The sequence below is a fragment of the Eptatretus burgeri genome, chromosome 13 (genome assembly GCF_056783735.1).
Source record: "Eptatretus burgeri isolate ZD-2024b chromosome 13, Ebu_testis_v1, whole genome shotgun sequence".
Classification (NCBI taxonomy): Eukaryota; Metazoa; Chordata; class Myxini; order Myxiniformes; family Myxinidae; genus Eptatretus; species Eptatretus burgeri.
In genome coordinates, this window is record NC_140973.1 from 80814280 (window position 1) to 80837389 (window position 23110).

The window sequence follows — 23110 nt, forward strand, 5'->3', positions numbered from 1 at the left end:
ATATGATAGGCTACTAGTGCGCCAAATTTGGTGCTTTCCTCACAAAATGCACAATTGTTATGCTATATTTAGCTAAGTTGCCCCACTAATGGGGTAAAGTGACTTTCAGGCCACCCTGTATTTGAACACTGCAGAACACAAATCGCCTTTAGGGTACTTTCAACAGACTTCCGTTTCTCATATCAGTACTTGGACAAAATATTGAAACATTTTACATCATCTCAACCAATCAAACTTGCCGCTCGCAGACCCACCCATCATAGGGTAGGGTGTTCTATGAACTCTCTAGTAGTCTAGTTAATGTGGAGCGGCCAGAGGAATTAACTTGGCCTTGGACACAGAATGAAAGGGTGAGTACATCACTTCTGCAATGCCAACTTTTCACACCGATTCCAAATTTCTTTTAAATCAGTGAATTACTTATAAAAGTTTAATGTTACAACTTCCAAAAATAGCTTTTGTAAGTACTTACAAGTACTAGTACATCTGTGTTTGTGTGTTTATTACTTCGCAAAAATTTTTTTTGCGAAGTTTGTCTGTCTGTCTGTCTGATTGTCACATGATTTTTGGCCACAGTTTTCAAGCAATTGTTCTGAAATTTTTTTTGTAGAGGCAGTTGACCAGCCAAGGACAGCAATGCTTAATTTTGGTGAAGATCTGAATCCAGATCCGGATCTAAGAATTTTTTTAAAAAGTGATTCTTCACCATCGAGAGATTTGGCCAAAAACAATATTGCATGATATGTCAAAAGATTATGGACGGTTGTTGGATGAAACCTGGTGGACAGGTTGGGTGCATGACAATGACGAATCAATTCAATTTTGGTGAAGATCCAAATCCGGATCCAAGAATTTTTGAAGTCATTCTTTACCATCGAGTGATAAATGGTCAATGTAGCATGATATCTCCAAAATTAGTTGTGGATGAGTTATGACAAAACCAGGTGGATGAGTTGGTTAGACCCCAAAAACCCATTTGACCCTTTACAACCCCAAGACCCATGAAGACCACAAAGACCCTATACTCCTAAAACTCTCAAAGACCCCTAAAACCCCCATTTGAGCCTTGAGAACCCAAAGACCCTTTGAGACCCCAAAGACCGTTTAGACCCTTTATAACCCAAAGACCCTTTGAGACCCCAAAGACCGTGTAGACCCTTTATAACCCAAAGACCCTCAAAGACCCCTAAGATCCTTTAGAACCCTATAAGACCCTTTAAAACCCTCACACCCTTTTAAGACCCCCGAAGACCTTTCAGAACCTCAAGATCTTCTTTAGATCCCTAAGACACTTGAGAAACCTCAGACCCTGTAGACTCCATTAACCCCGTTATACCTGTTGGAATCCTTGGACATCTTGGAGCCTTTAGGTCAACTTTTAGCCACTTTAGAACCCCAAACACACTAAGACTCCTTTACACCGTTTAGTTAAGACCTTCACACCTTTCAGACCTTTTAATACCCTGTAGACACCTTTGACCTTTAGACCCTTTTTATACGTCTTCGGACCCTTGAACGCTTCAGACAATTATGACTCTTGAGATAATTTCGACCCTTTAGACCCATTTCGACCTTTTCAGACCTTTGACCTTTACACATTTACAAGTAGACTATTTAGAGGTTTCATTCGCAATGAACGACCTTTAATTTAGTACATCCTTCCATTTATTTTGCACACAAAACAAGTCCCGGCAAGAGTCGACAATCTCTGATTGCTCTTTGTTGTTGTTATTGCCCTTGTTACTTGTTGTCCAAGTATTGTCCGTTCAGAAAACAAGGGTGTATCGAGGTATTCTGTACGGTGAGGCTGGCTTTTTCCGCTTTTCCCTTTTTTCGTTTTGTGAAAAACGTACAAATGATAACAATTCCAAGAAAAAATTTCAGCTAATTTAATTTTTACGCTCAGAGTGAATTTTAGTTTATTGACTGAAGAGACGGGCGGGTTTGCCAATTTATTTTTTTCCGTGTTATTAAGTTCCTGGTCACGCCGGAGGTGACGTGTGCGCATGCGCGTTCTCAGATATCCTCAAGTCTAGGCGTCTGTGGTAAGTTGTGTAGGCCCGAGTTCGGCATTTTCGTGGAATCTTTTGCATCTGGTTTTGTCGCCGGTTCGAGCACGTTTATCTGCAGCATTTTCATTTTGCTTGCTGTTCTTCCGCTCGCAAAGTGCATGTATTGTTTGTGTTGGTGGAAAAACGCGCGTGTCCCTTCTGAAAGGCGAGACCGCTGAATGACCTCCATGTTCCTTTGCAGCAATTCGGAGCTTTGGCCTCTGTGTGTGTCATTTCACATCTCGACATGTTCGCCTGCGCCAAGTTCGTCTCCACACCCGTGTTGGTTCGTGTGTCTTTTTCTCCCTTGGGTTCATCACGACTCGTTCGGTGTTTTTTTTTTTTTTTACTCTGCATCGACACATTTATCATGTTCATTTGAAATGTAGTTTGGCAGATTGTAATGTGGAAACTACTTTGAATTTGTAGCTGGTGAACAGAGTTATTGATTACTTTACTTGTCACGTCGTGCGGTGCTTTGCTCTATTTGACAGGACTCCTTTCCTCGTTTAACCACGAGCGTGCGCGGTGTATATGTCCAGCCGTGGTTTTTCAAACCACTTTGTTCCGTTTGTTCGATGTTTTATGAGTTGGACTGGGGAGGACAAGAGATCGAGGAAGATAAGAGGAACGGAGAAGTGTGTCGGATTCGAAGAGGGTTGGGGGCGTAGGCTGGTACTGAGGAGTGTGGCGGCATGGGCGGGTCCTGAGGAGGATGAGCGTGGAGGCGTGGGTGGGTGCTGAGGAGGAGGAGGAGGAGGAGTGTGGCGGTATGGGCGGGTCCTGAGGAGGATGAGCGTGGCGGCGGGTGCTGAGGAGGAGGAGTGTGGTGGCGTGGGCGGGTCCTGAGGAGGAGGAGCGTGGTGGCGTGGGCGGGTGCTGAGGAGGAGGAGGAGGAGGAGGGTTGCGGCATGGGTGGGTGCTGAGAAGGAGGGTTGCGGCTTGGGTGGGTGCTGAGAAGGAGGGAGGTGGCGGTATGGGTGAGGAGGAGCAGGAGGGGGCGGGCGTGGGAGGAGGGGACGGGCGGAGGGTGGGAGGAGGGGACGTGGGCGGAGGGGGTGAGGAGGAGGAGGGGACGTGGGCGGAGGGGGTGAGGAGGAGGGGTGAGGAGGAGGGGACGTGGGCGGAGGGGGTGAGGAGGAGGAGGGGACGTGGGCGGAGGGGTGAGGAGGAGGAGGGGACGTGGGCGGAGGGGTGAGGAGGAGGAGGAGGGGGACGTGGGCGGAGGGGTGAGGAGGAGGAGGGGGACGTGGGCGGAGGGGGTGAGGAGGAGGAGGGGACGTGGGCGGAGGGGGTGAGGAGGAGGAGGGGACGTGGGCGGAGGGGGTGAGGAGGAGGAGGGGACGTGGGCGGAGGGGGTGAGGAGGAGGAGGGGGACGTGGGCGGAGGGGGTGAGGAGGAGGAGGGGACGTGGGCGGAGGGGGTGAGGAGGAGGAGGGGACGTGGGCGGAGGGGGGGAGGAGGAGTGGACGAGGGCGGAGGGGGTGAGGAGGAGGAGGGGACGTGGGCGGAGGGGGTGAGGAGGAGGAGGGGACGTGGGCGGAGGGGGTGAGGAGGAGGAGGGGACGTGGGCGGAGGGGGTGAGGAGGAGGAGGGGACGTGGGCGGAGGGGGTGAGGAGGAGGAGGGGACGTGGGCGGAGGGGGGTGAGGAGGAGGAGGGGACGTGGGCGGAGGGGTGAGGAGGAGGAGGAGGGGGACGTGGGCGGAGGGGTGAGGAGGAGGAGGAGGGGGACGTGGGCGGAGGGGGTGAGGAGGAGGAGGAGGGGGACGTGGGCGGAGGGGTGAGGAGGAGGAGGAGGGGACGTGGGCGGAGGGGTGAGGAGGAGGAGGAGGGGGACGTGGGCGGAGGGGGTGAGGAGGAGGAGGAGGGGACGTGGGCGGAGGGGGTGAGGAGGAGGAGGAGGGGGACGTGGGCGGAGGGGGTGAGGAGGAGGAGGAGGGGACGTGGGCGGAGGGGGTGAGGAGGAGGAGGAGGGGACGTGGGCGGAGGGGGTGAGGAGGAGGAGGAGGGGGACGTGGGCGGAGGGGGTGAGGAGGAGGAGGAGGGGGACGTGGGCGGAGGGGGGTGAGGAGGAGGAGGAGGGGACGTGGGCGGAGGGGGTGAGGAGGAGGAGGGGACGTGGGCGGAGGGGGTGAGGAGGAGGAGGAGGGGACGTGGGCGGAGGGGTGAGGAGGAGGAGGAGGGGACGTGGGCGGAGGGGGTGAGGAGGAGGAGGAGGGGACGTGGGCGGAGGGGGTGAGGAGGAGGAGGAGGGGACGTGGGCGGAGGGGTGAGGAGGAGGAGGAGGAGGGACGTGGGCGGAGGGGGTGAGGAGGAGGAGGAGGAGGAGGGGGACGTGGGCGGAGGGGGTGAGGAGGAGGAGGAGGGGACGTGGGCGGAGGGGGTGAGGAGGAGGAGGAGGGGGACGTGGGCGGAGGGGGTGAGGAGGAGGAGGAGGGGACGTGGGCGGAGGGGGTGAGGAGGAGGAGGAGGGGACGTGGGCGGAGGGGTGAGGAGGAGGAGGAGGGGACGTGGGCGGAGGGGTGAGGAGGAGGAGGAGGGGACGTGGGCGGAGGGGGTGAGGAGGAGGAGGAGGGGACGTGGGCGGAGGGGGTGAGGAGGAGGAGGAGGGACGTGGGCGGAGGGGGTGAGGAGGAGGAGGGGACGTGGGCGGAGGGGTGAGGAGGAGGAGGGGACGTGGGCGGAGGAGGGGTGAGGAGGAGGAGGAGGGGGACGTGGGCGGAGGGGGTGAGGAGGAGGAGGGGGACGTGGGCGGAGGGGGTGAGGAGGAGGAGGAGGGGACGTGGGCGGAGGGGGTGAGGAGGAGGAGGAGGGGGACGTGGGCGGAGGGGGTGAGGAGGAGGAGGAGGGGACGTGGGCGGAGGGGTGAGGAGGAGGAGGAGGGGACGTGGGCGGAGGGGGTGAGGAGGAGGAGGAGGGGACGTGGGCGGAGGGGTGAGGAGGAGGAGGAGGGGACGTGGGCGGAGGGGGTGAGGAGGAGGAGGAGGGGGACGTGGGCGGAGGGTGAGGAGGAGGAGGAGGGGACGTGGGCGGAGGGGGTGAGGAGGAGGAGGAGGGGGACGTGGGCGGAGGGGGTGAGGAGGAGGAGGAGGGGACGTGGGCGGAGGGGGTGAGGAGGAGGAGGAGGGGACGTGGGCGGAGGGGTGAGGAGGAGGAGGAGGAGGGGACGTGGGCGGAGGGGGTGAGGAGGAGGAGGAGGGGACGTGGGCGGAGGGGGTGAGGAGGAGGAGGAGGGGGACGTGGGCGGAGGGGGTGAGGAGGAGGAGGAGGAGGAGGGGGACGTGGGCGGAGGGGTGAGGAGGAGGAGGAGGGGGACGTGGGCGGAGGGGGTGAGGAGGAGGAGGAGGGGACGTGGGCGGAGGGGGTGAGGAGGAGGAGGAGGAGGGGACGTGGGCGGAGGGGGTGAGGAGGAGGAGGAGGGGACGTGGGCGGAGGGGGTGAGGAGGAGGAGGAGGGGGACGTGGGCGGAGGGGGTGAGGAGGAGGAGGAGGGGGACGTGGGCGGAGGGGTGAGGAGGAGGAGGAGGGGGACGTGGGCGGAGGGGGTGAGGAGGAGGAGGAGGGGGACGTGGGCGGAGGGGGTGAGGAGGAGGAGGAGGGGGACGTGGGCGGAGGGGGTGAGGAGGAGGAGGAGGGGGACGTGGGCGGAGGGGGTGAGGAGGAGGAGGAGGGGGACGTGGGCGGAGGAGGGGTGAGGAGGAGGAGGAGGGGGACGTGGGCGGAGGGGGTGAGGAGGAGGAGGGGGACGTGGGCGGAGGGGTGAGGAGGAGGAGGAGGGGGACGTGGGCGGAGGGGGTGAGGAGGAGGAGGAGGGGGACGTGGGCGGAGGGGGTGAGGAGGAGGAGGAGGGGGACGTGGGCGGAGGGGTGAGGAGGAGGAGGAGGAGGGGACGTGGGCGGAGGGGTGAGGAGGAGGAGGAGGAGGGGGACGTGGGCGGAGGGGGTGAGGAGGAGGAGGAGGGGGACGTGGGCGGAGGGGTGAGGAGGAGGAGGAGGAGGGGGACGTGGGCGGAGGGGGTGAGGAGGAGGAGGAGGGGGACGTGGGCGGAGGGGGTGAGGAGGAGGAGGAGGAGGGGGACGTGGGCGGAGGGGGTGAGGAGGAGGAGGAGGGGGACGTGGGCGGAGGGGGTGAGGAGGAGGAGGAGGGGGACGTGGGCGGAGGGGGTGAGGAGGAGGAGGAGGGGGACGTGGGCGGAGGGGGTGAGGAGGAGGAGGAGGGGGACGTGGGCGGAGGGGGTGAGGAGGAGGAGGAGGGGGACGTGGGCGGAGGGGTGAGGAGGAGGAGGAGGGGGACGTGGGCGGAGGGGGTGAGGAGGAGGAGGAGGGGGACGTGGGCGGAGGGGTGAGGAGGAGGAGGAGGGGGACGTGGGCGGAGGGGGTGAGGAGGAGGAGGGGGACGTGGGCGGAGGGGTGAGGAGGAGGAGGAGGAGGGGGACGTGGGCGGAGGGGGTGAGGAGGAGGAGGAGGAGGGGGACGTGGGCGGAGGGGTGAGGAGGAGGAGGAGGAGGGGGACGTGGGCGGAGGGGGTGAGGAGGAGGAGGAGGAGGGGGACGTGGGCGGAGGGGGTGAGGAGGAGGAGGAGGAGGGGGACGTGGGCGGAGGGGGTGAGGAGGAGGAGGAGGAGGAGGGGGACGTGGGCGGAGGGGGTGAGGAGGAGGAGGAGGAGGGGGACGTGGGCGGAGGGGGTGAGGAGGAGGAGGAGGAGGGGGACGTGGGCGGAGGGGGTGAGGAGGAGGAGGAGGAGGAGGGGACGTGGGCGGAGGGGTGAGGAGGAGGAGGAGGAGGGGACGTGGGCGGAGGGGTGAGGAGGAGGAGGAGGAGGGGGACGTGGGCGGAGGGGGTGAGGAGGAGGAGGAGGAGGGGGACGTGGGCGGAGGGGGTGAGGAGGAGGAGGAGGAGGGGGACGTGGGCGGAGGGGGTGAGGAGGAGGAGGAGGAGGGGGACGTGGGCGGAGGGGGTGAGGAGGAGGAGGAGGAGGAGGGGACGTGGGCGGAGGGGGTGAGGAGGAGGAGGAGGAGGAGGGGGACGTGGGCGGAGGGGGTGAGGAGGAGGAGGAGGAGGGGACGTGGGCGGAGGGTGAGGAGGAGGAGGAGGAGGAGGGGGACGTGGGCGGAGGGGGGTGAGGAGGAGGAGGAGGAGGGGACGTGGGCGGAGGGGAAGGAGGAGGAGGAGGAGGAGGGGGACGTGGGCGGAGGGGGTGAGGAGGAGGAGGAGGAGGGGGACGTGGGCGGAGGGGGTGAGGAGGAGGAGGAGGAGGGGGACGTGGGCGGAGGGGGTGAGGAGGAGGAGGAGGAGGAGGGGGACGTGGGCGGAGGGGGGTGAGGAGGAGGAGGAGGGGGACGTGGGCGGAGGGGGTGAGGAGGAGGAGGAGGAGGAGGGGGACGTGGGCGGAGGGGGTGAGGAGGAGGAGGAGGAGGGGGACGTGGGCGGAGGGGGTGAGGAGGAGGAGGAGGAGGAGGGGGACGTGGGCGGAGGGGGTGAGGAGGAGGAGGAGGGGGACGTGGGCGGAGGGGTGAGAGGAGGAGGAGGAGGAGGGGACGTGGGCGGAGGGGTGAGGAGGAGGAGGAGGAGGGGGACGTGGGCGGAGGGGGTGAGGAGGAGGAGGAGGAGGGGGACGTGGGCGGAGGGGGTGAGGAGGAGGAGGAGGAGGAGGGGGACGTGGGCGGAGGGGTGAGGAGGAGGAGGAGGAGGGGGACGTGGGCGGAGGGGGTGAGGAGGAGGAGGAGGAGGGGGACGTGGGCGGAGGGGGTGAGGAGGAGGAGGAGGAGGGACGTGGGCGGAGGGGGTGAGGAGGAGGAGGAGGAGGGACGTGGGCGGAGGGGTGAGGAGGAGGAGGAGGGGGACGTGGGCGGAGGGGGTGAGGAGGAGGAGGAGGAGGGGGACGTGGGCGGAGGGGGTGAGGAGGAGGAGGAGGAGGGGGACGTGGGCGGAGGGGTGAGGAGGAGGAGGAGGAGGGGGACGTGGGCGGAGGGGGTGAGGAGGAGGAGGAGGAGGGGGACGTGGGCGGAGGGGGGTGAGGAGGAGGAGGAGGAGGGGACGTGGGCGGAGGGGGTGAGGAGGAGGAGGAGGAGGGGGACGTGGGCGGAGGGGGTGAGGAGGAGGAGGAGGAGGAGGGGGACGTGGGCGGAGGGGTGAGGAGGAGGAGGAGGGGGACGTGGGCGGAGGGGGTGAGGAGGAGGAGGAGGGGACGTGGGCGGAGGGGGTGAGGAGGAGGAGGAGGAGGAGGGGGACGTGGGCGGAGGGGTGAGGAGGAGGAGGAGGAGGAGGGGGACGTGGGCGGAGGGGGTGAGGAGGAGGAGGAGGAGGAGGGGGACGTGGGCGGAGGGGGTGAGGAGGAGGAGGAGGAGGAGGGGGACGTGGGCGGAGGGGTGAGGAGGAGGAGGAGGAGGAGGGGGACGTGGGCGGAGGGTGAGGAGGAGGAGGAGGAGGAGGGGGACGTGGGCGGAGGGGGTGAGGAGGAGGAGGAGGAGGAGGGGACGTGGGCGGAGGGGTGAGGAGGAGGAGGAGGAGGAGGGGGACGTGGGCGGAGGGGGTGAGGAGGAGGAGGAGGAGGGGGACGTGGGCGGAGGGGGTGAGGAGGAGGAGGAGGAGGAGGGGACGTGGGCGGAGGGGGTGAGGAGGAGGAGGAGGAGGGGACGTGGGCGGAGGGGTGAGGAGGAGGAGGAGGGGGACGTGGGCGGAGGGTGAGGAGGAGGAGGAGGAGGGGGACGTGGGCGGAGGGGTGAGGAGGAGGAGGAGGAGGGGGACGTGGGCGGAGGGGGTGAGGAGGAGGAGGAGGAGGAGGGGGACGTGGGCGGAGGGGGTGAGGAGGAGGAGGAGGAGGGGGACGTGGGCGGAGGGGGTGAGGAGGAGGAGGAGGGGGACGTGGGCGGAGGGGTGAGGAGGAGGAGGAGGAGGGGGACGTGGGCGGAGGGGGTGAGGAGGAGGAGGAGGAGGAGGGGACGTGGGCGGAGGGGGTGAGGAGGAGGAGGAGGAGGGGGACGTGGGCGGAGGGGGTGAGGAGGAGGAGGAGGGGGACGTGGGCGGAGGGGTGAGGAGGAGGAGGAGGAGGAGGGGGACGTGGGCGGAGGGGGTGAGGAGGAGGAGGAGGAGGAGGGGGACGTGGGCGGAGGGGGTGAGGAGGAGGAGGAGGAGGAGGGGACGTGGGCGGAGGGGTGAGGAGGAGGAGGAGGAGGAGGGGGACGTGGGCGGAGGGGGTGAGGAGGAGGAGGAGGAGGAGGGGGACGTGGGCGGAGGGGGTGAGGAGGAGGAGGAGGAGGAGGGGGACGTGGGCGGAGGGGTGAGGAGGAGGAGGAGGAGGAGGGGGACGTGGGCGGAGGGGGTGAGGAGGAGGAGGAGGAGGAGGGGGACGTGGGCGGAGGGGGTGAGGAGGAGGAGGAGGAGGAGGGGACGTGGGCGGAGGGGTGAGGAGGAGGAGGAGGAGGAGGGGGACGTGGGCGGAGGGGGTGAGGAGGAGGAGGAGGAGGAGGGGGACGTGGGCGGAGGGGGTGAGGAGGAGGAGGAGGAGGAGGGGACGTGGGCGGAGGGGGTGAGGAGGAGGAGGAGGAGGAGGGGGACGTGGGCGGAGGGGGTGAGGAGGAGGAGGAGGAGGAGGGGGACGTGGGCGGAGGGGGTGAGGAGGAGGAGGAGGAGGAGGAGGGGACGTGGGCGGAGGGGTGAGGAGGAGGAGGAGGAGGGGGACGTGGGCGGAGGGGGTGAGGAGGAGGAGGAGGAGGGGGACGTGGGCGGAGGGGTGAGGAGGAGGAGGAGGAGGGGGACGTGGGCGGAGGGGGTGAGGAGGAGGAGGAGGAGGAGGGGGACGTGGGCGGAGGGGGTGAGGAGGAGGAGGAGGAGGAGGAGGGGGACGTGGGCGGAGGGGGTGAGGAGGAGGAGGAGGAGGAGGGGGACGTGGGCGGAGGGGGTGAGGAGGAGGAGGAGGAGGAGGGGGACGTGGGCGGAGGGGGTGAGGAGGAGGAGGAGGAGGAGGGGGACGTGGGCGGAGGGGTGAGGAGGAGGAGGAGGAGGAGGGGGACGTGGGCGGAGGGGGAGGAGGAGGAGGAGGAGGAGGAGGGGGACGTGGGCGGAGGGGGTGAGGAGGAGGAGGAGGAGGAGGGGGACGTGGGCGGAGGGTGAGGAGGAGGAGGAGGAGGGGGACGTGGGCGGAGGGGGTGAGGAGGAGGAGGAGGAGGAGGGGGACGTGGGCGGAGGGGTGAGGAGGAGGAGGAGGAGGAGGGGACGTGGGCGGAGGGTGAGGAGGAGGAGGAGGAGGAGGGGGACGTGGGCGGAGGGGGTGAGGAGGAGGAGGAGGAGGAGGGGGACGTGGGCGGAGGGGGTGAGGAGGAGGAGGAGGAGGAGGGGGACGTGGGCGGAGGGGGTGAGGAGGAGGAGGAGGAGGAGGGGGACGTGGGCGGAGGGGGTGAGGAGGAGGAGGAGGAGGAGGGGGACGTGGGCGGAGGGGGTGAGGAGGAGGAGGAGGAGGAGGGGGACGTGGGCGGAGGGGGTGAGGAGGAGGAGGAGGAGGAGGGGGACGTGGGCGGAGGGGGTGAGGAGGAGGAGGAGGAGGAGGGGGACGTGGGCGGAGGGGGTGAGGAGGAGGAGGAGGAGGAGGGGACGTGGGCGGAGGGGGTGAGGAGGAGGAGGAGGGGGACGTGGGCGGAGGGGTGAGGAGGAGGAGGAGGGGGACGTGGGCGGAGGGGGTGAGGAGGAGGAGGAGGAGGAGGGGGACGTGGGCGGAGGGGGTGAGGAGGAGGAGGAGGAGGAGGGGGACGTGGGCGGAGGGGGTGAGGAGGAGGAGGAGGAGGAGGGGGACGTGGGCGGAGGGGGTGAGGAGGAGGAGGAGGAGGGGGACGTGGGCGGAGGGGGTGAGGAGGAGGAGGAGGAGGAGGGGACGTGGGCGGAGGGGGTGAGGAGGAGGAGGAGGGGGACGTGGGCGGAGGGGTGAGGAGGAGGAGGAGGAGGAGGGGACGTGGGCGGAGGGGTGAGGAGGAGGAGGAGGAGGAGGGGGACGTGGGCGGAGGGGGGTGAGGAGGAGGAGGAGGAGGGGGACGTGGGCGGAGGGGTGAGGAGGAGGAGGAGGAGGAGGGGGACGTGGGCGGAGGGGGTGAGGAGGAGGAGGAGGAGGAGGGGGACGTGGGCGGAGGGGTGAGGAGGAGGAGGAGGAGGAGGGGACGTGGGCGGAGGGGGTGAGGAGGAGGAGGAGGAGGGGGACGTGGGCGGAGGGGGGTGAGGAGGAGGAGGAGGAGGGGGACGTGGGCGGAGGGGGTGAGGAGGAGGAGGAGGAGGAGGGGGACGTGGGCGGAGGGGGTGAGGAGGAGGAGGAGGAGGAGGGGGACGTGGGCGGAGGGTGAGGAGGAGGAGGAGGAGGAGGGGGACGTGGGCGGAGGGGGTGAGGAGGAGGAGGAGGAGGAGGGGGACGTGGGCGGAGGGGTGAGGAGGAGGAGGAGGAGGGGGACGTGGGCGGAGGGGGTGAGGAGGAGGAGGAGGAGGAGGGGGACGTGGGCGGAGGGGTGAGGAGGAGGAGGAGGAGGGGGACGTGGGCGGAGGGGGTGAGGAGGAGGAGGAGGAGGGGGACGTGGGCGGAGGGGGGTGAGGAGGAGGAGGAGGAGGGGGACGTGGGCGGAGGGGGTGAGGAGGAGGAGGAGGAGGGGGACGTGGGCGGAGGGGGTGAGGAGGAGGAGGAGGAGGGGACGTGGGCGGAGGGGGTGAGGAGGAGGAGGAGGGGACGTGGGCGGAGGGTGAGGAGGAGGAGGAGGAGGGGGGACGTGGGCGGAGGGGGTGAGGAGGAGGAGGAGGAGGGGGACGTGGGCGGAGGGGTGAGGAGGAGGAGGAGGAGGAGGGGACGTGGGCGGAGGGGGTGAGGAGGAGGAGGAGGAGGGGGACGTGGGCGGAGGGGGTGAGGAGGAGGAGGAGGAGGAGGGGACGTGGGCGGAGGGGTGAGGAGGAGGAGGAGGAGGGGGACGGGCGGAGGGGTGAGGAGGAGGAGGAGGAGGAGGGGACGTGGGCGGAGGGGGTGAGGAGGAGGAGGAGGAGGGGGACGTGGGCGGAGGGGGTGAGGAGGAGGAGGGAGGAAGGGGGACGTGGGCGGAGGGGTGAGGAGGAGGAGGAGGAGGGGACGTGGGCGGAGGGGGTGAGGAGGAGGAGGAGGAGGGGACGTGGGCGGAGGGGGTGAGGAGGAGGAGGAGGGAGGGGACGTGGGCGGAGGGGGTGAGGAGGAGGAGGAGGAGGGGGACGTGGGCGGAGGGGGTGAGGAGGAGGAGGAGGAGGGGGACGTGGGCGGAGGGGTGAGGAGGAGGAGGAGGAGGGGGACGTGGGCGGAGGGGGTGAGGAGGAGGAGGAGGAGGGGGACGTGGGCGGAGGGGGTGAGGAGGAGGAGGAGGAGGGGGACGTGGGCGGAGGGGTGAGGAGGAGGAGGAGGAGGGGGACGTGGGCGGAGGGGGTGAGGAGGAGGAGGAGGAGGAGGGGGACGTGGGCGGAGGGGGTGAGGAGGAGGAGGAGGAGGGGGACGTGGGCGGAGGGGGGTGAGGGAGGAGGAGGAGGAGGGGGACGTGGGCGGAGGGGGTGAGGAGGAGGAGGAGGAGGGGGACGTGGGCGGAGGGGTGAGGAGGAGGAGGAGGAGGGGGGACGTGGGCGGAGGGGGTGAGGAGGAGGAGGGAGGAGGGGACGTGGGCGGAGGGGTGAGGAGGAGGAGGAGGAGGGGGACGTGGGCGGAGGGGGTGAGGAGGAGGAGGAGGAGGGGGACGTGGGCGGAGGGGGTGAGGAGGAGGAGGAGGAGGGGGACGTGGGCGGAGGGGTGAGGAGGAGGAGGAGGAGGGGGACGTGGGCGGAGGGGGTGAGGAGGGGAGGAGGAGGAGGGGGACGTGGGCGGAGGGGGTGAGGAGGAGGAGGAGGAGGGGGACGTGGGCGGAGGGGTGAGGAGGAGGAGGAGGGGGACGTGGGCGGAGGGGGTGAGGAGGAGGAGGAGGGGACGTGGGCGGAGGGGGTGAGGAGGAGGAGGAGGGGGACGTGGGCGGAGGGGGTGAGGAGGAGGAGGAGGGGGACGTGGGCGGAGGGGGTGAGGAGGAGGGGGGGACGTGGGCGGAGGGGGGGGTGAGGAGGAGAGTGCCACCTCGCATACAAAAGACAGAGTCCAGGAGCAATTAGGTATGATGGGGAAGGATTAGTCCTGAGAGTGAGTGTGGAGGAGGAGGAGGAGATTGGGACCATACTCTGTGCAGAGCGTTGGTGCTGCTGAAGCAGTCTCTCTTGCGATTGGGCACAATCCTGGACGGGTCGCCACTCCAACACAGTATACGAGCAAGCTGGCACTTATTTTTCCGACCTCGGAAGGATGACAGGCCGAGTTAACCCCACCTGGTATTAATTCAACAGCTGAGCGAGATTTGAATTCAGGACCCGAGGATCCAAAGCTTGCCATCCTTACCATGAAGCCAACACCAGGCATAGAGTGAGGGGTTGGGGGCACAAGATTTTGAAGCAAACACAGAATTGAGACATTTAGCCTTCTCACGAGCGGAGTCAGCTGTGGTGCGATTTGAAATGAGAGAGGGGTGTGGAAGGATAAGGGTAAGGGGAGATTGCTATTCTGTCATGGCCTTGCATGAAAGTGTTCAACTGGTTGACTTCATTGAAGATGTCTTCAAGGTGGGCAACTTGGGGCAACCACTTCGTCTCTGAGAACCTTGCAGCCAAACCATGTTTCTTCTTGAGCTCGGTCTGCAAGGCCTCAAACCACTGAAGTAGCTTTCCTCCACGAAAGCCACCTGACGTCAGAAGGGTAATGCAAGTGTATGTGTTCCGATCCAAAGTCTGAACACGTTCCCCGGAACCACCTGGTGACCCACTCAAAACAGCTCGGTAGCCCAATTTTGGGTCGTGATCCAGGGTTTAAGAAACGCTGAGCGAGACAAACCCTCTTGTCCTCCTCCAGAGTAACTTTTTTTTTTGGACTTCTTTCTGGTTACCACCCCATCCTTAAAACTTATCAACAAAAATGTGATCCAACTCCAGGCCTCTTCTGCCTGCATTGTCACCTTGAATTTGACACTGTTACGAAGTTGGAATCCTTATGCACACAGACAGACAGCCACCCCCTATAGCTCAGTTATATCGGTAAGTGTGTGTTTCTCGTTAGGGTCCCGTCCCTAGTCTTATGGGAATTCAATGTTCATGCGCTGCAGAGTTATTTTGATAGGGTTTTCTTTTATTTTTACATCCACACCATCTTCGCTCTCACAGCAACAACACACTGCTCCTGGCATTCTTCGTGCGCTCACCAGCAAGCGTGCGTGGGCGGAGTCTAATGTAGGCATGGCGTCCCTCCTTAGCCAATCGGCAAGGAGCGGGCATCTCGCTCTCCCCGTTTCCGACTCAACACTATCGCCATTAAGCACGCGGCCAGAGGCGAGGAGGTGGGCGGAGCCACAAACGCCTCCGCTCGGGCCTCCGCCGAAGGGGAGGGGTAGTTACCCCGCCTACCGTGTGTCTGTCCAATGGAGGGCGGCCAGGGAATCGCGCGATGGTTCTGGCCAATCAAGAGGCGAGTGGTCAGGAAAAGAGGCCCGTCCCTCCAAGAGAGAAAGGTTGGTGATTTTTCGACGAACGGGGGAGATTCATCTCATCCTGTCGCCAGCGTCTGCTCTCATCTTGTCCTGTCGCTGGAGTCTGGTTCTCCGTCAGCTCGAGCGCGTCTGGTCTGCTTGAGCATGGAAACGCATCTCTCGACGCTGCTCTAGTCTGCTGGAGTGCGGGTCGCATCTCTTCGACGCTGGTCGCATCTCGACGCCGGTCTGGTTCGCTCGTCTCTTCGAAGACCGCACGAGGCGGGAAGGTCCCTTTCATTTCATTTCTTTTGGGTGTGCATCTGTCTGTAGGCCCGTCTTTAAGTAGGAACTGTTAAGTGCTTATAAGTGCTGTCCATGATTTCATTTCTTTATCGTCGGTTTAACTCTGCTCTTGTGTGTTCCCTTCCCCACCTATTGCAAATAAATCCCGTTAAATGTATTGGCTCGTTTCTGTGTTTTCTTCATTGGTTTAACACGGTGCGTGTTGGGGAATTAAAAAGGCCGTTTTTGCCGTACTTGTGTGCATTTGGACCGATTGGACCTCGGGTTACGCACGGGTCGAGCACGGTGACGACTCGTCCCGTTTGAGGTCTGTCGAGGGTGTGAATACTCGGTAGTTTGCCACGTGGTTGATTTATTGACGATTCACGGTCCTATAAGGGACCCGTACCCTCGGAGTTATCCGAGGGTGACTATCTAGATTCTGGGTGTTCGGTTGAGTCGACCCTACTGCTCCAGCTCGCAGTCGTGCTCGCAGCCGGTACCCGGCCCGCAACAACTGTACATCACTTAATTTCTACTTGCTCTAAACTCGCACAATACAGACCACCAATTAATATTTATTTTCTTGCTCTTTGAGCAAATCTGGTCAGAGTGGCCGGCTTCGTTTGTGCTGTGGCTTGTCTTAGTTTCACAGTATGAGAACATCTGGAACTCCTGATAGTGGTGATGATCTGCAAGAACCAGCCTTCCATGAACCATAATTTGCTTCCTGTTCTGATCGACCACACCCTCAGTTCTTGTTCTTCTACAGTTCCTAATTTCCATGGAATTAATTTGACTTTCCTCAACATTTTTGTGGGATTTCTTTGCAATCCAGTTTGTAGCCCAGATAAGCAAACGTAACTGTTGTTCAAGAAATAATCCAGAGAGGAATCTGAACTACAGACTAGTCAGTTGGACTTCAGTTGTAGAGATATTGGAGATGCTCAACTGGGATCAGATGGGGTACCATTTAAGTAAATTTAAACTTCATTGAAGGCAGTCAGTACATGTTTTACCAAATTATTGGAGTTCTTTGAAGCAGTTTGATTGTGTGGTTGATGGAGAACATCTCGACTTTCAGAAGGCATTTGATGAGGTACCGCATAGGAGGTTGCTGGCCAAGGTGATGGCTTGTGGAGTGGCTGATCAGGTACTAACTGGATTGGAAACTGGATTCGTGAATGGAAGGAAAGGGTGGCTGTGAGTGGGAGGTTTTAAGTAGTGGAGTACCCCATGGATCAGTCGTGGGACTGTTATTTAAAATATAAATAAATGGTTCACCAATGATGTTCATATTAAAATGTATGTTGGTTTGAAACGAACATTACTTTTTCGCTTAGGTGCGCTCTGCGTCCCGAGCACTCCTGCGACCCGTTTCGACCACAACCTTTGGTCAAGGCGTGGTCGAAAGCAAGCAGGTGAGTTGCTCCGAAGGCTATTCAAAAATTCCAACTGTTTTGGCTGAATTGGTGGAGGGCTGTTTATATTCATTTGTCAAATGTACATGTCGGGTTTACCCTCTTGATTGCTATTTGGCATGTTTGTGATCTGGTGGGGTTTCACACTTTGGCAATAATTTTATTGATGGATGAATTTTCATTGAGGGAAACGTTCAACAAAGAAAGTAGATTTGTCTCGATGAGCAAGTACTGTATAAAGATGACTGCTCACCTTGTTGTCATCGTTTTCTGCTCTGTCTCCAATGGTGCAGTTTACCCATGTCCATGTGTTCAGACTTGAATACTACTCGGTGCTTATTCGTTCATCAGTGGGAAAACAGACAGATGCCAGTAATCATTTAAAATTCTTCCAAATCCACTTTTACTGTTTTATTTAAGCCTCCCCCTATAGGACAGGGTAATGCTTATTGCTGTTGTAGAGTGTTTCCACAATTGGCGCCCCCCAATTTTTAGCTCACCTGGGAACATTTTTGCGGTGAGCTTAGGGATGGCCTGTCAGTCCATCCGCAAATACTTGCAATTTCTCTGAAACTTGACCACAACCTTCATCACCCGGTACGTACCAAAGTTTGTTCACAACATTAAAAAATTTGCTGATTCCATCACACATTGACTTCTTCCTCAGTATCATTATTCTTCCAGGTGAGCGCCCAGAGGCACTGCCCCTATTTTTAGTGATACCAGTTTCTTAAACCCCTAAACTATCATTTAGAAATTTTTCCTTGTTTTTTGATTATATATATATGATCGACCCCTCCCATGCTCGTCTCGCCAAAGTAGCTGCATAAAGCAACCCAAGAAGACTTGTGCAAGATAAGTGCTAAATGCTGTTTTGAACCCTTCCCAGAGTTCCTCAACTATAAAGACGTTCACACATAGCACACACATGACAATCTAAATGCTATACACTCCCCTCAGCTACTGGACCGGTTTCATCACTTATTGGCAAATCGTCAGCGATAGCGGAGACAGCAATGTGTACCAATGAGGCTCTCAAGCATGTACCACATGCAAACGTCAAAAGCAGTCAATATATAAATAAAGAAATTAGCTCTTCCCTCCTTTCACAGGTGAGAGATGTGGGTGGGTTTCTTTATTTATTTATATATATATATATATATATATATATATATATATATATATATATATATATATATATATATATATATATATATTTATTTCCAAACTATCAATTGACGAGCTGTAGCTCGGAGCCGGCTGGGTCTTTTGGAATGCAATTTTGCAGCGATAGTGCGAATATAAAGTATATGCCTGGTGTTGGCCTGATGGTTAGGGTGGTGGGCTTGGGATCATAGAATCCTGAGTTCAAATCCTATTCGGCTGCTTAATTAATGCTAGGTGGGGTTAACTCTGTCTGTCATCCTTCTGAGGTCGGCAAAATGAGTATCAGCTTGCTGGTATCCTGTGTTGGAGTGGTGAACCTTTCAGGATTGTGCCCAAAAGCCCAGGAGACTGCTTAGGCAGCACCAATGCTCTGCACAGAGTATGGTCCGAATGGGTGGATGGAATGTGAATATAAAGTATGTGGGTTAGCCTAAATTTTCAATGTTGACCTAACTTTTCAGGAGCTGACAATTGGCCAGTTTCACTTTTTTATTTCAAGGCCTCTGCTGATTCACCGTAACTTGACTTCGGTCTGTCCGATCAGAGCAAGCTGCATTCAAGCTTGATTTACATCATACCCTCCTTGTTAAATGTCAAGGTCTTTCACTTCTCGGAGTACGACACAACCATTTTGGTTTTTCTCCACCCTTTAAAATTTTTTTCCTGCCATTGTCCGTCAGAGCTGCATCTCAAATCAAGCTGGGACTTTTGGAATGAAATGTATCACTGGGAATAAAAATTATGTAGGGTTGACTTTTTTGACCTTGAGCTAATTCAAAAAGCAAAACAAAACTTTTTTGTCAATGCTCAATTTTACCATTGCAGAATCTGACTGCTTGGCCTTCGAAGATGTTCTTGCATCTCAGTGGTGTACCAGCACTGAAGTTGTGCACCTGATATTTGATTTGTGCACTTGACCTACTTTTTTGGGGTTGTCAACTAATTATTAAAAAAAACACCTTTTTGATAATTTTCCTCCAAATTTCACGATGTTGAGTTTTATGGCGAGATTGGAGATGGGGACACATTTTCTTTATTTTCACTAGCCGTGAATGTTGAAGGTCAAGGTCTTTTGGTGGACTGGAAAAAAAAAAAAAGTCATTGGATGGTGGACCAAGGGTAAGTCTCCCTCAGTTGGGGGGAGACTTACCTTTGGCAATTGCTTTGTGGTCGCGGATGTCTTTATTTATTTATTTATTTATTTCAATGTCATTGCCATTCTTTGCATGCATAAGGAGTCCCCTTCGATTCAGCAAGCACTAGTCCTAAGAAAACGACTGATGCTGAACAAAAGCATTTCTTGTTGTTCGTTGTACTGTAATGTGTCCTCACGTTGATGGAATCATTATGACTGATAATTCTGATGTTGAATTTGGGATTATAAGCAGATTTCTTTATTTAAATCATGCTGTTTGTTAATTTTAATACATCTGTTTTGTTGCTTCCTCTTGATCTCTTTGTTTATCTTTTGGCCCTGACTGCAGAGTGAATCGTGTTTGTTACCGGTAGCTGGCGGTCAATATTTTCAGCCCGCCCGCTGTATCCAGACCAGTGTGTGCACGCGCGACATCGACACTGCTGCAAAGTTCATTGGTGCTGGTGCCGCAACCGTGGGGGTTGCTGGTTCTGGCGCTGGAATTGGCACCGTTTTTGGGAGTCTCATCATCGGTTATGCACGGTACGTTACGCTTGTCATTATCATTAGTTTTCGTGCTCTGTCATCTCGCCATCTCTGGAAAGTCGAAACGGTGACTGAACATTAGCAAATGGCCCTTAAGTTGACCATCAGAGTTCAAACTGAAATTGTCTGTCGATTCCACCCGATTGGCGTTATAAATTTTATATAAACCTGAGGCCAGAGGCACTCAAATTTGACATGTAATCATCGTCCGATGTGGAATGACACGAAGGCAAGACGTATTTGAGATATTTTGGTTGTAATCGTCGCTATCACAAAATTATTTCAAAACCTCGATCTACAATCATTGCACTCCCTCCCAATCCCATCTCCATGTGTTGCACGACGGCATCGCCTGGCGCTGAAGGTGCCCCAGCAATGTCATGCGCTGGAGGATTTATTTATTTATTTGGCTTGGATGATGAAATGATTTGGATGAAACCTCGTAGACAGTTTGGGTGCGTGACGAGAACAAATTGATTAGATTTTGTTTCAGGTCTGGATCCAGATCAGTGGAAAAACAAAACATAAACTGTTCAGCCTGGCAGAGGAGGTATATGTGCTCTACTGAGTGCCTTCTATTCCTCTACTGTTTTGCTAATGTATGTTGATATTCTTTTGTTCAGCCATTGCACTCATTTCATTAAAATAAAAGTGAAACGAGTCAGATTTAAAGCCTTGGAATTTCTCTACATCTGATCTGGATTTTACTCCTCATTTTGCTTTCAAAAACCATTAAGCTGTGAATGAAACTCGGTGGAATAGTCACATCTTCAAAGTTGTAAACATCTCCCTGACCTGCACACCATTAAGCCCTTGTTCGTTAATCAATTTTGAATTGTCTGATTTGTTGCAAATGTGATCTTTCTGCAATTTGACCGTAATTTGCATCTTTAAAAAAACGAAATTGTTTATTATTATTATTATTATTATTATTATTTTAATTTGCACAAAACTATAAGTTTCTATTTCCATTTGTTGCATACCAGGAACAGAAATTTTCTTCCCTGTTAAGTTTCTCTGTTTTGTGATGTCACAACATCTCTCTCTGAAGATTCTCTGTTATGACAAATTGTCATTTTGGTGTTTTTTTTTTTTTTTTGATTGTTTGTTATTTTCACTTCAAAGCAACCTTGTTTGATCGCTGTCTTTCCAGGAACCCATCGTTAAAACAACAATTGTTTTCTTATGCCATCCTTGGCTTTGCACTTTCTGAAGCCATGGGGTTGTTCTGCCTCATGGTGGCATTCCTCATTCTGTTTGCCATGTGAAGTGAAATCTCAACTCGCTGCCAACTTCGTTATGCCTTCCTTTTTGTTGTACAGCTGATCACCCTGAACAGTGAAATGTTTGCTCATTTCTCGATCTGTCACCAATAAATGTTTAATTTCTCCTGATCATTTGCTGTGCTGTTTTGATATATATATATATATATATATATATATATATATATATATATATATATATATATATATATATATATATATATATATATATATATATATATATATATATATATATATATATAGATATTTAAAATCATGGACTCTTATTTCCCCGAGCTTAGATTGTTCATTGTGTTCAAATAACATCCAACTTTGAAAGGATAACTGTTCAGTGGCAATTGAGAGAACTCGTCCAAATTTTTTAAAGGGTGCAGAACTAGTCTTGCACGTGAAGAGCTAGTAGCTGTCAATCTGCGGTGGTGGACATGGTGGATGGAATCGACAAAACCATTTGGTTGAAGTACACTAACTACCGTGGGAGGCAGGTCACTGAGTTTTCAGACGTAAACTCTTTGTTGAAGATGAAGCAAAAGAGGGAGACTGTCTTGGGCTAATCTATACGATGAGAGATGTTTGGCTGTCTCTGTTGCCTTTTTTCTTGGAGATGGCTGAACAAATCTTCATAAAACTTTCTGAGGTTCATCAGTGAATTCTGGTTGTTTTAGGCCTTAAAAAATTAAAAACTTTTTGAAAGGAAGTTGGATTTTCTTTGCTTTAATTTTTTTTAAATCTCCCTATAGTGCTGAAGCCGTTGTTCCTCTGTGAAAGGTAATATTAAATGATCCCTGATGCAATTCCTTAGTGGTTTTAGGCCTTACAAAAAAAAAAATAGGCAAAGTTTGATTTATTCAAAACAGCACCAGTACCCCTCCCTGATAATTTTATACAAGAGCAAAATAGTTTTTCAAACTTGAGGTTAATATGGTGTTTTGGGAATGACTTTGCAGGATTCTTCTCCAGACATGACAAAAGTCCATATACATAACTTATTTATTTTCAAAGGTACCTGGTGTTACCCAGCAAGACTGGGTCGCTCCCACCCCCCCTCCAGACTCCCACCACTTTCCCCGCAACAGGTGGTGGCTTGTGTGTTTAGAAGTGGTGAATTGTGGGAAATGACTTGAAAACCCCTGTTAAGGTGTATCATGGTTAAAAAAAAAAAGTAATCCTATAAAGTTTTGTGGTGATTAGCATCACAAATAAATAAACAAACGACATCTCGTTTGCTTTTGCTGCTATTTAGAAGGTAACATAACATTGCTCCAAGCTCCTAGTGAAATGACATAACTTACTAAATGAAAGCAGATCACCCAAAAAGGTGAAACAATTCAAATCCAGGCTACACAGCTTGGAGTGAGTGTGCCAAACTCTTTGTCATCATGCTGTGGTGTGGGGATTGATTTTCTTTGGAGGCACACATTTTTAGCTCGCCTTTTCGAAGAACAGAGAGCTACAGCGATACCCCTGGCGTGAGCGTCAGCGTGAGTGTGAAAATGTTAAAGTTTTTGGTGCAAGTTATTTCCTTTCTAATGTTTTTATGTACCACACTATTATTTACTGATTACAATATACAAATACATATATTGCTTTAAAATTATTTGGATCAGACTTCACTGCAATGCTTTATAAAAAATATTATTGGACTCGTCTTTTAAAAACTAAATGTATAAACGGGTGAGCATTGAGTGGCTTTGATATCACTGGTTCAATTCTGTCTTGGACTTGTAGTTTACTTGCCCTGTTGCTCGACTCGTTATAATCCTCTTCTTTTTTTAATTTTTTTTTTCCTTCCGAACTCGGGATGTCCTCAAAGAGAACTGGATCTGTATTCGCCACACCAACTGCTCAGGCTCTGGTAGCCTTTGTCTCCTTAATTATTTTTGTTGCACTCAGTTACTATATCTATGGTGAAGTGAGAGGTGGTAGAATGAAAGCAGATGGCACAAAAAGGTGAAACGAGGTGCATTAAAAAACATTTGCACATTTTTATTTGGTGAGGCACTGTACTTGACACAGTGGGGCCTGGACTATTGTCTTTCGGGTGCTCGGCAAGTGGTTTGATCATTCAAGCAAGCATTGGAATGGTTGGCTTGGCAAGCGAATAGCAATCCCTGAACCATCGTATTAAATGCACATCTCCCGGAGATGCCCAAAATGTCAAATATGTCCGAATTGGACAAACAAACATTTCTTTCTTTTAGCAGTCAGACTGCTACCAAGTTCAATTCTGGAGCTTAATTTTTGTAATTTGGCTTTAGGAGATTCAAAGGTTATGACAGGTGTGTAAATGAAATAAAGCCACGAACGCTGGCGTCTCGGTGTTTATAAGCAATGTGATGTATCCAGTGATTCGTAGGTATGATTATCAGGGCATTCAATAATATGAGTGAGGAAAGTGGAAAAAAAAAACCTTTGGAACAGGCCGCAACAATGTCTTAACTCCAAGTCAAGGCATGGTTAAACAGGACAAAAAGCAGCGAACACCCCGGCGAGGTAACGCAGGATGCGCCGTCACACCCCATCAAGAGCGAGGTGGCCAAGGATGCATCTGATAAGGGATATAATTAAATAAGGCCATTAATTATCTTCACAAGGGTTTTTTAAAAATTAACCCAACAGTTTTCACTCATGCACTTCGTTGGAGTTCCCTCCGTATGCATGCAAAGTTTCAGGCTGCTAGGTTTTATGGTTTTGGAGTTATACACAC

At 56.4% G+C, this 23110-nt stretch overlaps 1 protein-coding gene across 1 annotated transcript; it reads left to right on the forward strand.

Annotated features, from left to right (window-relative positions):
• The first annotated feature begins 1944 nt into the window (after window positions 1–1944).
• On the forward strand, window positions 1945–20514 carry LOC147014904 (ATP synthase F(0) complex subunit C2, mitochondrial-like). The gene is made up of 5 exons (XM_085853343.1): window positions 1945–2045; window positions 2254–2337; window positions 16195–16272; window positions 18924–19117; window positions 20274–20514. The coding sequence occupies exons 2-5, from the start codon at window positions 2299–2301 to the stop codon at window positions 20386–20388; spliced, it is 426 nt and encodes a 141-aa protein (XP_085709469.1). The 5' UTR covers window positions 1945–2045; window positions 2254–2298; the 3' UTR covers window positions 20389–20514.
• Window positions 20515–23110: the final 2596 nt, after the last annotated feature.

Bases quoted from the DNA above. Each gene is read 5' to 3' on its own strand.
- LOC147014904 (XM_085853343.1), top strand. From the start codon at position 2,299: ATGTTCGCCTGCGCCAAGTTCGTCTCCACACCCGTGTTG. The intron at 2,338-16,194 runs GTTCGTGTGTCT...TTTTTCGCTTAG, and splicing joins TCGTCTCCACACCCGTGTTG to GTGCGCTCTGCGTCCCGAGC. The intron at 19,118-20,273 runs GTACGTTACGCT...CTGTCTTTCCAG, and splicing joins CTCATCATCGGTTATGCACG to GAACCCATCGTTAAAACAAC.